The sequence below is a fragment of the Antrostomus carolinensis genome, unplaced genomic scaffold (assembly GCF_000700745.2).
Source record: "Antrostomus carolinensis isolate BGI_N321 unplaced genomic scaffold, ASM70074v2 scaffold46086, whole genome shotgun sequence".
Lineage (NCBI taxonomy): Eukaryota > Metazoa > Chordata > Aves > Caprimulgiformes > Caprimulgidae > Antrostomus > Antrostomus carolinensis.
In genome coordinates, this window is record NW_010320641.1 from 82,637 (window position 1) to 96,705 (window position 14,069).

The 14,069-nt window shown below is 42.2% G+C and overlaps 1 protein-coding gene across 1 annotated transcript in view; it reads left to right on the plus strand.

Annotated features, from left to right (window-relative positions):
- The window catches only part of LOC104526247 (homeobox protein cut-like 1), a 59,402-nt gene extending 46,909 nt beyond the window's left edge, over positions 1–12,493 (plus strand). Inside the window, 3 exon segments of the mRNA XM_029085364.1 lie at positions 1,563–1,751; positions 6,566–6,830; positions 11,653–12,493. Coding sequence (XP_028941197.1) covers positions 1,563–1,751; positions 6,566–6,830; positions 11,653–12,364 — 1,166 coding nt within the window. The 3' untranslated portion in view covers positions 12,365–12,493.
- Positions 12,494–14,069: the final 1,576 nt, after the last annotated feature.

Genomic DNA, 14,069 nt, shown 5'->3' on the forward strand with positions numbered 1-14,069 from the left:
TATTTCTTTTGTCTGATTCTCCTGATATTGAGGGTAGTTGAATATCACTTATTGCTTAGGAACCTAAGTGAATTCTGAATTTAGGTTTCTGTTCAGTCTGTAAGAACCATTTTCAGGGTTAGTTTTAGAGCTTATTAGCAGACTCTGTCATGTTAACCCTGTCCTTGTTTCCCCTTTCCACCTTTCATTATCTCAGCTGCTTCCTCCAAAAGCTTTGCAGACCCACCTGCCCCATGCACCTGAATGGGATGTTCTGCAGCTTCTAACTGGTCCCACATTCCCTCCTCTCCCCATACAGGCAAAAAAAAAATGGCCAGGCCAAAGGTTTTGGGGTGTTTTTAAAAAGGAAAAGGAGATTCATGGAATTAAGCACACAGGAGGAGTTTATGGAGTAGATATTTTCCACAACCTGTTTGTGACAGGATCAGATGAGGCTGTGAAGGCAAGAGCTGATGGTGCTTTTGCAAGTGCAGGCACATCCTGCAGAGCTTGTAAGAGCACGAGCCCCCACGCATCTGCGTTGTCCCCTAGAGATCTCTCTGTTGCCACTGGCCGAGACTGCTGGCCTTGCTGGAAAGTGAAGGAAGAGTGTTCTGCTTTGTGATAGTGAGAGCATTCAAAAGCTGCAGATCAGACAGGAGACCCTGAGACCTAAACTTCGTTGGGGTGGAACTTGGGTTACCTTGAAACTGTGTGATAGCTGCACTTCTGTCGGAAATCACCAGTGATGACTGGGATGACTTCAGGCTCTGTCTTGTAACAAAAGCTGTTGGATATCAAGGCAGTTTAGCATAGGAAGTGAAGGGTTTTAGAAAGCCAGCTGTATGGTTGGGTTCCATAGTCCTTGCTAAGTTAGATCCTAGCCATGTAGAACTAGTGTTACTCACGCACATACCGATGCTGTACGTTGAAACACATACGCTGTTTTTACCTTGCTAGGCAGTAACATTTTGAAAGAGAACTAAAATTCTTAACTGCAAGTACTGTAGAGGCTGTAAAAAAAGCTCTTATATTGTAAAATGTTATTATCTCTAGTTGGTAGGACACAATTAGAACACCACAGATAGTACAACATAGAAAATACGTACATGTGTCTTTGTGGACACTTAACCTGGCCGTTGCTGAGGGTTGCATTGGTCTTGGTTCATTGATTGCTTGAAATGTTTGGATTGCCCTGTTAGAACGAAGCTGTTGCACTGCCCTCCTGCATAAGAGCTAAGTAGCCTCACTGCTCTCACTAGTTGCCTGCTTAGCTAAAAGTTCAGTGTATTTTTAATCTCATTCATTTTATTTTTTGCACACTTTCACTGTAAGGTCCCAGTCCCCAAAGGTGTTGAGCTTCCCTCTTTGCCACAGTCAGATCCAAAGGATTAAACTAAAGCTCAATATTTACACTTTTAGTGGGGGGGGGGAGCTTTTATTCTTCTAAATGTTTCTTTTGGGTTTTCAAGCAATTCTAAAGTAAGAATAATTGATGAATGATTTCGTAGACATGTTCTGTCTTTTTACTTAGCTTTGTCTCTTAGCAGAATGAATTCATGTGCTTTTCAATTTCGTATTAGGTCAGCGTTTGTTTGGGGAGACAATCCTAGGGCTAACACAAGGCTCTGTCTCAGACCTTCTGGCTCGCCCAAAGCCCTGGCACAAGCTGAGTTTGAAGGGACGGGAACCCTTTGTCCGCATGCAGCTGTGGCTGAACGATCCCAACAACGTGGAGAAGCTGATGGATATGAAACGAATGGAGAAAAAAGGTAACTTGGAGCAGACTGCTGACTCATATTTTCCATTATTTCAAAGATGACCAGGTCTTTTATAATTCTCCATAAACAGTATAGAGGCAGCATTGATACAGCATTACAAAGGTTATGCACAAGGACTTCATGAGAGCTTTTTCATAGCTTTGCTTGATGCTAGCTCAAGCAGATACATCTCAAAAAGCCACAAACAACCAAAAAACCAACCCCAAACCCTGAATATTCACCAGCTGTCATGATATCTTTGCTATATTCTCCTATAGATTAATTACTGAGGCCCTGGTGTATCACTGATAACTTGCCTTACCAAATGAGAAATGTGAGTTTGGGAGCTGGCTTTGGGCCGTTAGTTACTAGTGCTGCAGCTGGTCACAGATGTTGGGCTGGAAGAACTGTGCATTGATTCCTGAGAGAGCTTCTTGCCAGTCCTGGTGGTCACTAGGAGGAAAGAAAAATGAAGTCTTTATAAAAGGGTATTTGAGAGTAATTTAATTTGTAGCCTTTCTAGGGATAAGGGAAGGTGATTGTGTTAATACACACTCAGATAAAACAGCTGGGTCATGAGTATGTACCTGTGAGAGATCTAAGTTGTTATTGGGTATCTTAGTAGGGAGTATATCCTGAGAATTTAACTTACTCTCGATATTTTAAATTAATTAGTAAAAAAAACCAGTGGTTGTTCAGAGCCCTGTTTTTAGGACCTTCATGTGATTTTACAAGAGAGACTCTTAGGCTGCCATTATCAGCAGTTAACTAATTAATGATATATACATCTCTCCAGCTATCCCTTAATGATATTAGTACAGACAGCATTCATTGTGTGCACTGCTGTTGACAGATGTCCTGAAAGCATTAACACATTTGATCAAGAACTTTGTGATTATATTAAAAATTGCAGTGAGGGAGCTTCTGGGAAAATTCTAGTCTTGCATGCTTTTAAGAAGAAATTAAAATCCTTGTCACAGTAACCAGTATAATATAATGCAGAGCAGTATCTTACCACAAATTGGGTATGATCTTCCATGGGGAGTAACATCCACTTGGGTTTCCCACTAACAACTGTAAACCAAAGGGAGCCATGATGGGTTTTGCTGTGTTAGAAATATGGCAGAAATAAAATTGTCAACTAGCTGGATTTTTATAGCCTCAAAGAGAATATCACCCATAATGCAGGAAAATAAAATAAAAATAATTTAAAAGTAGTACTGACAATACCCTCTCAAAACTATTTTCTAAACTGTATTCTTATCAAATACTGTGCAACACATATGCTCTATAGATGGCACCCAAATAGAGATATGGCTATAAATCATTTGAGACTCTGTACTGAGCTCCTGAACTGTGTAAGTGCTGTCCTCACAGCAGAGCACTCTAAAGTGAATTCAACCCTGTATTTTCTGCAAAATCCTTTCATGCAGGTAAGGATCCTGTAATTTAACCTTTTAAATTGCTCTAGAGCCACATTAAGAATTTAACTTTCCCTTCAGCTAATGTCACTTAAAGAACAATGCAACTGTATCTGCTACCAGTGAAACATTATTATCAATTATTTCTCTGCCACATTTTATTAAGGGAGTAAATTAATAATTATGATAAAGGTGAGCTGCATATATCTTTTTTTTTCTGTTCTGCCAGTCTGAAGTTTGTGCTATAAATGTCCATTTTAAGAGGTTCTGAAAATTTGCAACCTCCATTAACTAAGCTCTTTGGAGGAAGGCAGGGGTTCGTGCTCACTAGGCTGAGACACTCTGTACCACCTTTCCTGCCTTGGAAGCGTTCATTCCTCTTTCTTACAACCTCCTGGTGTGTGTGCTGCTGGTAACGTCACACTCCTCACTGAACAGTACTGAAGCCTGCTGTCGGGAGAAAATTTAATTCCCTTTATTTCCCCATTATTTCGCTTTTTAATAATCTTGTTCAATACAGCATAAGATAAAAATTATATTAAAAGGGGCTCTGTTTTACCTCAGCGGGCAGCCGCTAGTTCTGCAGTAGTGTCTGCTGTGTCTGTAGCTGAGCACATGCTGGGGAGTCTTCCCAGAAGGACACTGATGCTGGGTTGGCAACAGCAGGGGGAAAAAAGGTAGTAAAACTCAGGGGATGGAGCTGGCTTTGATGAATTGGTCTAGATCTAGATCTTCACCCAAATTACATTTTTTTCATAAGCCTCCTGAGAACTGGAGGCTGATCACAGACAAAAATCAGAATTATCCGAAAATCAAGTCTGTTTGTGACTTGGATTCCAGTTTGAGCCTTGCTGTCACTACAAATGTGCTGAATGATCTCCTTATGTTGTCTACACGCAGCACATATGTTTAAAATAAGAATTAAAAAGGAAAAGCTTTTATAAACATCATCTAAAGTTTCCAGAGGGCACCGTTAAAGTCTAAAGCTTAGGTGGTAGTTCAGCACATGGCATAGTGTCATGATTGTGCCTTGGGCCCGAAGGAAATTTGTTCTGATAATATATTATCCTCCAGAAAATCAGTTGGTTATGATAGAACAGTGGGACATCCTCTTTATTTTTATGTTAAGGAAATAGTGCATTTATCTGATTTGTTCCATTCACATGAGTGAGACCCAAATAAGTTATTGCAACCTCTGTGATCCCAGTGTGGTGTTACAAAAGCAGAGGTGTGCATAGGACATGACATTTTTCCTGAGCTGTCGCAGCTCCCTTCTGTCCTTAGGAGTCTAAAGATCAGAGCTCTGACCTGCCAGAAATGCCATCCTTTGGAGGGCAGAGAAAGCAGAGATTCAGAGCATCCTGTGTCTCAAGTTAACTCAGTCACCTGACCAAATTCCAGAAACTTCAGTTAGAGATAGCTAAACACCTCTGACATCTTCCACGTGGAGTTCTGTTTTGTCTCATGGCCTCCTTTAAGCTGCTGCAGATTGCTGGTGATAGATGCTGTCTTTCAACCCTCTTGGTTGTGCTGTCAAAGGAGACAAGGGAACCTTGTGTATAGTTTGCATGTCAGTGCAAGTTTGAAATAACACTTGGGAGTCTTTGAGATTAAAGACCTTATATAAATGTGTGATTATGTTGCTGGAATGATGAATTCTGTGGCTGAAGGTTGTAAATGGTTCCTTGAAGGGTGCATAAATAAGGCCAATAGGTCATCTTGAAATAATGCATTTACCTGTGGTCACTTTGCAGTTCTACATCCTATTGGAACAACTTAAATAGGTGATTTTTAAAATTAAATCTATTTTTTTAAAAAACACAAACCCTTTGCTTTCTATGGTTATTTCAAAAACGTTGCAGGACTGTATCATGGCAGAGTGATGGATCATGAGCAACTCGCGTTCTGTTCCATATCAGTGATCTTACACAGTAGGCAATCCACAGGTAATCCGTCATATTCAGCAAAAACAAAATGAGGGCCATGCAGATACCCCCAAAGGTTACAGAGCGTGTTCAGAATTCACTTTGAGACAGTGTAAAAAGGTCCTACTGGATGTACCACTGCATAGAGGGCAGGATGCTGAAACCCACTGGAGACACAAAATCCAGCCAGTCCTGTGGCGAGCTCTGCCAGAAGAAGGTGGTTTTTGTGAGAAGAGCTTTCAACACTTCACTTTATTTGATCGCATTGAGTTTTTATTCTTTGTGCAACCTCAGCCTAAATGCAAAGCTGTGGGGAGAGAGAAGTATATTTTTTGAAGAATTTGGTTGCTGACCAGTGTGACATGCCCCATACTAGTCTCTGCCTCTGATTGGAGCTCCTGGCTGTTGAAGATTTAGTGCCTGCTAGATTGATGTCAGGCTGGTGTCATCTGGAACTTAATAGCCAAGGTTATCAAACTGCAACTCTTGAATACCTAAACTCTTAAATATCTCGAAGGTATTTAACAGGCCATTAGATATTTTATTTACAGGATTCATCTATATTTGCCATTTTCAGCCCCCTCATTAGCAATGCTTATGCACGATACTGCCAGGTGCAGTAAATCCCACCTCTCTTTGCCTGGTGTAAATCAATCAAGTCGGTGACAGCGTTTGCTGGGACTCTTCCCTTGCAGAATTTGCCAGGATAATTCAGTCCCTGTCAAGGAGGAGAGTCAGCAGTGGTATCACAGGCTTCTGCCATCAGCCTCACTGAGCTCCATCAGTGCACCAAGAGCTTTCTTAAAAGTAGATGCATTTTTGAAAGAGCTTTGCATAGGGGAGGAGGATGCTGTGGGCTGTTTTTCTTTCATAACCTGTCACCACTATAGCGAAGATCTGTAGGAAAAAGCAGCAAACGCCTGACAAGTTATTCAGCCCGTCGCTGGGATCTCTGGGCTCCAGGCGCCATCGTGTGTTGCAGGCGTGGCTGTGGCTGTGGCTGTCTTCAGCTTCCACAGTTGTATTTTTAATTCAGAGACCTAAAGTGTTATGGAGACCTTAGTGGACACCTTAAGTGTTGGACAGCCAAAGCCATTTACATTGAAATGAAGTGCAACTGTCCTAATCAGGTGCTTATGTAGAAGTTCACCACTCTTGAAGGAGTGAATTTGAAATAAGTCATGTTAACGGAACCCTGTTATTCATGTCCCATGTTCACTGAAAAAGCAGAAAACTCTGGCAGGTTTCCAAGCAATTTATCCTCTTTTCTTTCCCTTTTCTTCTTTTTCTACCTCTTGCATCCTGCCCACATTTCCTTTCCTTGATCTCCGATGATGCCCCTTCCATTCTGTTCTCAGCCCATCCGTGCATCTACAGCCTGTCATCAAGCCGTCATCTTCGCATTTATTCCACAGCTCGTATATTCATTGATTTTGCATTTGTATTCAGCTGGGGCTGATCCGATGCGCTTCTCTTTCAGCCTACATGAAACGGCGACACAGCTCTGTTAGCGACAGTCAGTCTTGTGAGTCCTCATCCGCTGGAATAGACTACAGCCAGGGAGCCAGCCCGCAGCCGCAGCACCAGCTGAAGAAGCCCCGGGTGGTGCTGGCACCAGAAGAGAAGGAAGCTCTGAAACGAGCCTACCAGCAAAAGCCATACCCATCACCAAAAACCATTGAGGAACTCGCTACGCAGCTCAACTTGAAAACCAGCACCGTGATCAACTGGTTCCACAATTACAGGTATGAGATTTCCCGGGAGCCCCAGTGGTAAAGGATTGATTTCATTTGCTTTGGCAGGGTGCTTGCTCTGCTTCAGCAGCCTGTGTCTGCTTCCACTAGTGCCAAGCGGTTGTACCAAATGAACAGTTTCGACAGCAGGGAGGTTCTAACTAGCGGTAATGCTAATGCTCCAGACTAATTTTAAATCATCCCTGAGGAACAGCAATACTCATGTGTTGATGTAAGTAGTGCTTTTAAACAGAAAGTCTCATTTTTGGAGTGGGTGTTGATTTAGTGATGTCCATTAATGAATATTTATAAATCCTGTTGCAGTAAGCAAGACTGTTTTTTCTTACTTGCATATACACGCTCACACAGACATGTACTCACACATACACGCACCCATGTAGGTGCGTGGGGTGTGTGTTATGCCTGGGTCACTTGGTGGAGAGCACTTGGAAGTGTCCTCTGCTGGGTGGCATCAGAATTGCACTGTTTTCATCATAGATTTTTCCCACATAAGAGCAAAAAGGGAATTTTTATTTTTTTGGGGGTCTTGAGTCTCTGAGCTCTGAAGATAGGCACAATGTGAGCTATATTTCTGGGAAGCTCTGCACAGTCATGAAGGACAGAGAACTGATAACCCTGAAGTCAGATGTGGTCACAGATTTGTTTCCTTGTTATGATTAAATCATTGAGTCCTGCTGACATGAAATAAGATGTTGGTCTGTTTAGTTCCTTTCTCATATTACAAGGAGCCTTCTCCACATTTGAAATGTGGAAGTAGGTTTTGGCCTAGAGACACTGATAAAAAGAAACAATGCTGGAATGACATATAAGGGATTGGGAGTCTTAATTAGTGCAGCAGACTTTTCTCCAAGAAATTTGTGCTAATGAATATTGAACAGGTACAGTTAAGATACCAGTTTTAATGATATTCTGTCCCTTCAGTCGTAAGCCAGTAAGGTTCCTAATTAGTCCAGATTGCTAAACTTGTTTGTTTTTAGAAACTGCTAACATTTAAAGGGTATTTTCCACTTTGGCCCTTCTCAGCTTTTAACAGGGAAGTTGCAGAAGCAGCACAGTTTAATGACATATCTCAGAAATATTATGCACAATAGTAAAATAATGTTTATAGTAAACAGTATGAAATTTTAAAATTATAACCAGCGTGTAATCATATTTACACTGAATTTCTTTGACTTGAATTCGCTACAGATGCAGCCTCTTTCACTGCTCTGAGTTCTCCAAATGCAGGCCTCTTCCAATTCCCACTTCTAGGCAATTATACACAAGTTGGAGGAATGCCTATGGAAATATGTTCCCTTCGGCCTGACAGCAAAATGTGCTGTTCTCACTTAGGCAGATGAGTGCGGGAGCACTGGTGGCATGTGTCATCTTCCTCATTATCATGAGATCTCATGTTCAGGCGTGCTGCGAGAAAGCATGACAAGTCATGATTGATCAGCATGTTTAACCACACCAAGCTATACACTAAAGTAGACTAGGTGCTGACAGTTGTATACAAAATAAAAAATGTATAAACAAGGTGCTGGAGGCTGGTGGGTAGCGCAAGCCTCACAGCACTGAGTGATCTGGACCTGCTCCCAGATGTGCTGCTGAGTCTCCAGGGCTATAAAGAGATGTTTCAAGCCTGTTTGGAGCCTTGGGTGCTCTGAGCTGTTGCCATCACTGAAAAATCAAAACACGTACCTGTTCTTTTCCACTGTACAATAACTTTCTCAGCTTTCATGCGTGAAGTACCCTTAAAACATTTGCAGGACATTGCAGAAGAGGTACCAGTTACATGTTCTGCTAGGGGAACAGGATCTGACTGTTCTGCAGCTCATGGATTATAAGAAATGGGTAGTCTTTCTCCTCTTCATCTTCTCCAGACCACACTTAACTTTATTTATCTCTTTTATACTCTCTCTCAGCCATTTCTTTTCTAAACTGAAGAGTCTTGATACAGAAGCAATTCCATACCTCAGGCCATATAAATTTTTCTTTAAATAACTTCAGGTGAGACAGGTACAGATTTGGACAAGTTTGTTTTCGTGTCTCTTGAGAATCCTGTTGCAGTGATGTTTTTCCTTTGGGATTCAGCCCAAGCCTCACTTTCCAAAGGTGGTTGCTACAGTGGAACCTACCTTTATATCCGTCAAATGGGAAGTCAGCACTCATGTTTATTTTCCACAGCGAAAGAAACTCTAAAAAAATCTTCAGCAGGCAAATAAATCATTCACTTCAGACTATAAATAGATATAAAGGATTTTAACATGTCTGCATACTTCTCCAAGCCTATGCCTTTGCATCCATACCAGTCACATAGCTCTCAGAACATAAAAATAAGAATCTGCCTTACTTTGCATTACTGAAGCACGTATACAGGACCCCTCGGAGTCTGAGGCTCTGTTGTCTTGAGAACTGTAGAAGAGAGTAGGAGGTAGGGATTTCTATCCCACTTCACATGTGGAAACTGGCACAGAAACTCAGTAAGGTCATAGAGATGATACTATAGAAGCACCAGGAATGAAAATAAGCTTTCTTGAATTGTAATCTAGTGCTCTTGGATCCTACATTTCATTGCTCTTACTGTGGGCATATTTTTTTCAATGAACTGTGGCACTGTGCTTGTTCAGATGAGTTTCTGGAATTGTGTGAAGGCTTGTACAGGGAACTTCAACATATACCCCAGGAGATCTCTGATATTCTGAGTTACACTGATGAATGCCAACAGGATGTGTTGATGTCGAGGCCAACACCTTCCACCAAGAAGAATGCTCTCTGGAATTTCCTAGCTGCTGTCACCAGTTATTTACTATAGGGATTTAATTACTATGTTAATCAGGAGCCGGACTAGATTCCAGAAGCAATATATTGGGTGTGAATTCCAGGGATTTCCCCAGACATCGAACCTGTATTCTGTAGGGCTGTGGTCAGATACTCAGTGAGTGTGTCATCACTCAGTGTCTTGCTGGAGCTGAGGTATTTTAAATGCCATGTGGGCACAAAGCTCTTACCCTTTTCCTCTCCTGACTTGGGGAATGTTACAGAAGCAGCATGTTCTGGATCAATGTCCAGGCAGGGAGATTACAGGCATAAATAGAGCCTGATAATCAATGTTGTAGGATGCATGCAATTAATGGTAATAGAAAATTAATGTTAGCACCTGTGGTCTTCTGTTAGGTGAATAATATTCTCCTAGGGAAAATTACAGACCCCCTAAATCCTTCAAAAGCGTAGAGTCAGCAAGTACTGCTGAAATACTCTGTTGCATTTCAAGTAAGTCAATAACATCATTAGCTTCAAAAGCAGTATTCAGATGGTGTTCTGCATTTATCCTATTTTTTCTTCCGTTGTGTGCTGTCTTCCATAGCACATTTAGGAAAAATGAAAAATTCATACAGCCCATCAGCGTTGGGACAGCATTTCACTTGTGATTTGAAAGACCCTTAGCAGTTCTCCCTGGCTAAAACCAAAAATGTTATCTTCAAAAGATAAAATTTTGCTAAACATTCCCAGTGTCATCCTGACCACAGGTCATTGAGGCTCCTTCTTGGTTGCAGATTAGGACCTGAACAGTGGTCATAACCACTGACAAAGCAGTACAGAGAAAGAGTTGCCCTGGACCCTAAGATTTTTTCATGAACTGTTCTGTACTGGTGAGGATATTGGGAGCTCCTAAACAGAGAAGGAAGAGGGAGGAGGGACCAAGCTAAAAGGCTGAGGCAGTGTGTTTGGGGTATTATTGCATGCTTCAAGTAATGGGAGGCACAGGGTGGCACACCAGGCAATTTTAACCACACATGGAGTGCATTAATTCCCTTGAATGCACTGCTTGGCTTGTCACTATTCATGTTCTGAAATCGATTTTTTAAATAAAAAATGAAGCAGAAGTCAGACTAGCTCATAGACTGACAACCTGTCAAAAGGCTGCGCTTCCCCAGAGCGGTTTCAGAACAACGGACTTTGTTTCATCTTTGTTTTTCCTTGTTGTCCAGAACACCAAGGGGCTTGTCTAGATTTTTTCCCTTGTTTGTTTTTTGTTTAGGCAAAATATGGCTCATTTCTAATAGAAATCTGAACTCTTTTGTATTTATAAGCCAGTTTCTCCTGAATCTACTAGAAATTTATTCATATTTTTAAAATCATCCATTTTCTGGTCCAGTGTATTGTAACATTTCACTTTCCTGATGTCAGACTTTAGTGGGAATGGGAGACTGCAGAACCTTTCATCTCTGTCCCTTAAACCACGTCCAGTGCTATAAAAATTTGGCATACAATTATCAATGCTTCTTAATTTAAACTTGAAAAAAAGGGAAGATGATGAGCTTTTACTGATCATTTTAGTGCAAATTGATTATCTGCATGAAGTTTATATTTTTGCTTTATTCCGTAATGCCTGCTGTGGTTGCTAGAAGGAGCAGTCAACATCAGATTTACAATAAATACACAAAATCCTGGTTGAAGTCAGAGGGGTCAGCCTCAACGCTGAGTCCTGCAGAAGTTACCAGAAATGGTTTATCTGCTCAAAATCCCGGCTGGGACTGCCTGCCCTCCCGCTGCACCCTTTGCAGCCTGCACCCCATCTAGCGCAGCGGGCATGAGGCCGGGAAAAATGAAATTAAGAGCATCTTGACAATATTTTATGTTCTTCCAAAACTGGTTGGTCAGCCCTTTGGGTTTGAGGGTGTGAGCGCTTCCACTGACCCACCTTGACGCGGCTGTCCCACAACCAAGGCAAAATGGCACTTTCTGGAAGGGTGTTTTGAATGATGCCTTTGGTAGAGCGGGATGGCTCCAAGTGACAGATTAACCATCCCTCTCCCTTCTCTCGTAGGTCTCGCATCCGCCGGGAGCTGTTCATTGAGGAGATCCAAGCCGGGAGCCAGAGCCAGGCTGGGTCGAGCGACTCTCCTTCCGCCAGAAGCAGCAGGGCCGCTCACGGCTCCGAGGGAGACAGCTGTGATGGCGTGGACGCAGAAGGCCCACCTGAAGGGAAGCCGAGTGGCCCGGAGGCGGATGAGTACAGCAATGCAACCACAAAGTCTCAGGGAGGGCCAGCGGAGTCGGCTTTCGAAGCGGGGGAAGAGGCACTGCAAGGCGCCAGGTCTTCGGAGAAAGCGGAGCCGATCCAGGCGGAGAGCCTGGAGGACACCGATGACGAGGGCAGGCTCAGAGCACCGAGCCAGAGCTCTCCGCCGGCATCACAGCGCTCGGGAGAAGCTCTGGAGACACTGCCAAACTCTGCCACAGAAGGGGATGCCTCTACCTCAGCTGCCTCCACCTCAGTCCTTACAGGGGAGAGCTCCTACAAGTCAAAAGAAAGTTCAGAGAAAATCTCCAGTGTGCCAAGTACGAGCTCGACGCCGGCCTCAGGCTCGCAGAAAGCCAACTCTCTCCAGAGCTTGTTCGGCTTCTCCGAGGCGGCGAGCTCCAGGAACACGCGAGACAGCTCCTTGAGGAAAAAGAAAGCGGCCAACTTGAACAACATCATCCACCGCCTGGAGAAAGCCGCGAGTCGAGAAGAGGCCGTCGAGTGGGAGTTTTGAGATTAAACTCGCCCAACTCTGGAGAGCTGGGAAGTGAAACTGGACCTCAACTGGTTTTATTGTGTTGCGCACTTAACCGCCCTGCGGGCCACAGGGCAAAAACGCCATAGGCCAAGGTGCATATAGAAAACAAAAAGGAGCGTTAAGCCCAATTTATGTTTGTGTTTTCGAGGAAGAAAACTGAAATGTGTAGTCAAGCTTTTTTGTACCCTGAAGTGTTTTTATTATTGCCCTAAGTGATTTCCACAATTTCTGGAATAACTCATACAGCTTTGCCTTCTGCCCTCCTCTTTGGTGTGGGCTTTAAAAAAAAAAAAAAAAAAAAAGAAAAATGGGAAAAAAAAAAAAGGAAAAAAAATCAAACCCACATATTAAAAGGGGGCTTTTTATCTGCCATCTAATGGCTACAGAGCGATAATACACTATTATCTTCTTAAACCAGGAAAAAAGGGGAGATTTTTCAAAAAAAAAAGAAAAAAAAAAGAAAGTTTTTTGTAGCTGTTCAGTTGCCACTAAGAGATTGCACAGTCAACCGACTCTAAACACACTAGTTTGGATTCCTACATATTTTCAAGAAAAGAAAAGAATCTTGTTGTTTGAAACTTTGAATTAAAAAAAAAAAAATACACATTTACTCCACATATTTTTTAACAAAACAAAAAAAAAAGTCACATCAGGAAAATATCTTAATTTGTGGTAGCTGACTTAGTGTTTTCTTGTAAGTGAAATAGAATATTGACACGTAGTGCACATTGTTTCATAGCTTTAACTGATTCTGGTCTTTTGCAGACCAGAATTTGTTTAATACACTCCATTTTAGGCCAAATCAGGACAAAAAGAAAAAAATCTGAATCTAGGTATTTTATAATCTGCTTTTTAACCTCTAACCACAGAGCACGCTGATCAGACCTCATATCTAGGAGGTTTAGGAGACAACTTAGAAACAGCATGTACTTGATCATTTCACTTGGGTTCGTAGTGTACAGAATTTCCTTTCAGTAAAGACAGATCGCTCAAAAAAAAAAAAACCATGTTGGCCAGTAACATTTCAGCCTGCTACTTCAGGGACATGTTCCCTAACCCGAAATATTCCGCTTACCTGGAATCCATTAAAGTGCAGTTCACGTGTACGATTGCTGTCACACACCACTAAGAGGGGACTGGAGCTGCCTCAGATAGAGACCTTTTCCTGCTGTTGGTGGCCATTTACTGACTCTCTTCCCACCACAAGCACTGATTTTAAATACGTTTTAGTTGTGGGAAGCTTATATTTTTTTTTGCGTGGATAAAGAGTACATGGCAATGACCAGACGGGCTCTTACCGGGATGGAAATAGCCCAAACTCATGCTCCCGAGTCCCAGTCTCGACCAGTCTGCCCTGCAGAAATCCAGCCTTTTTTGCCATTATTTTATGCACAGGTTAGGGCTGATCAAAGTACAAATCAAATTCTAACTTGTCTCTAACTCCTCCTGTTGTCTATATGTATATGCGTGAGCATAGAGGTGTGTGGAAGGATGTGTGTGCGTGAGTGTGTGTGTGCAATTTTATACGTCTGTGTATTTTCTTACGTACTTGTGCACACATAGAGTGCATTACTGCCACCTTTTTTCAATAAGCTGTTTTATCAGTTATGGCTTCTACAAGTTTGCTAATTTAGACTCCTTTATTGCCATATCTTTAAAACTAACAATAGATGATTTCGGA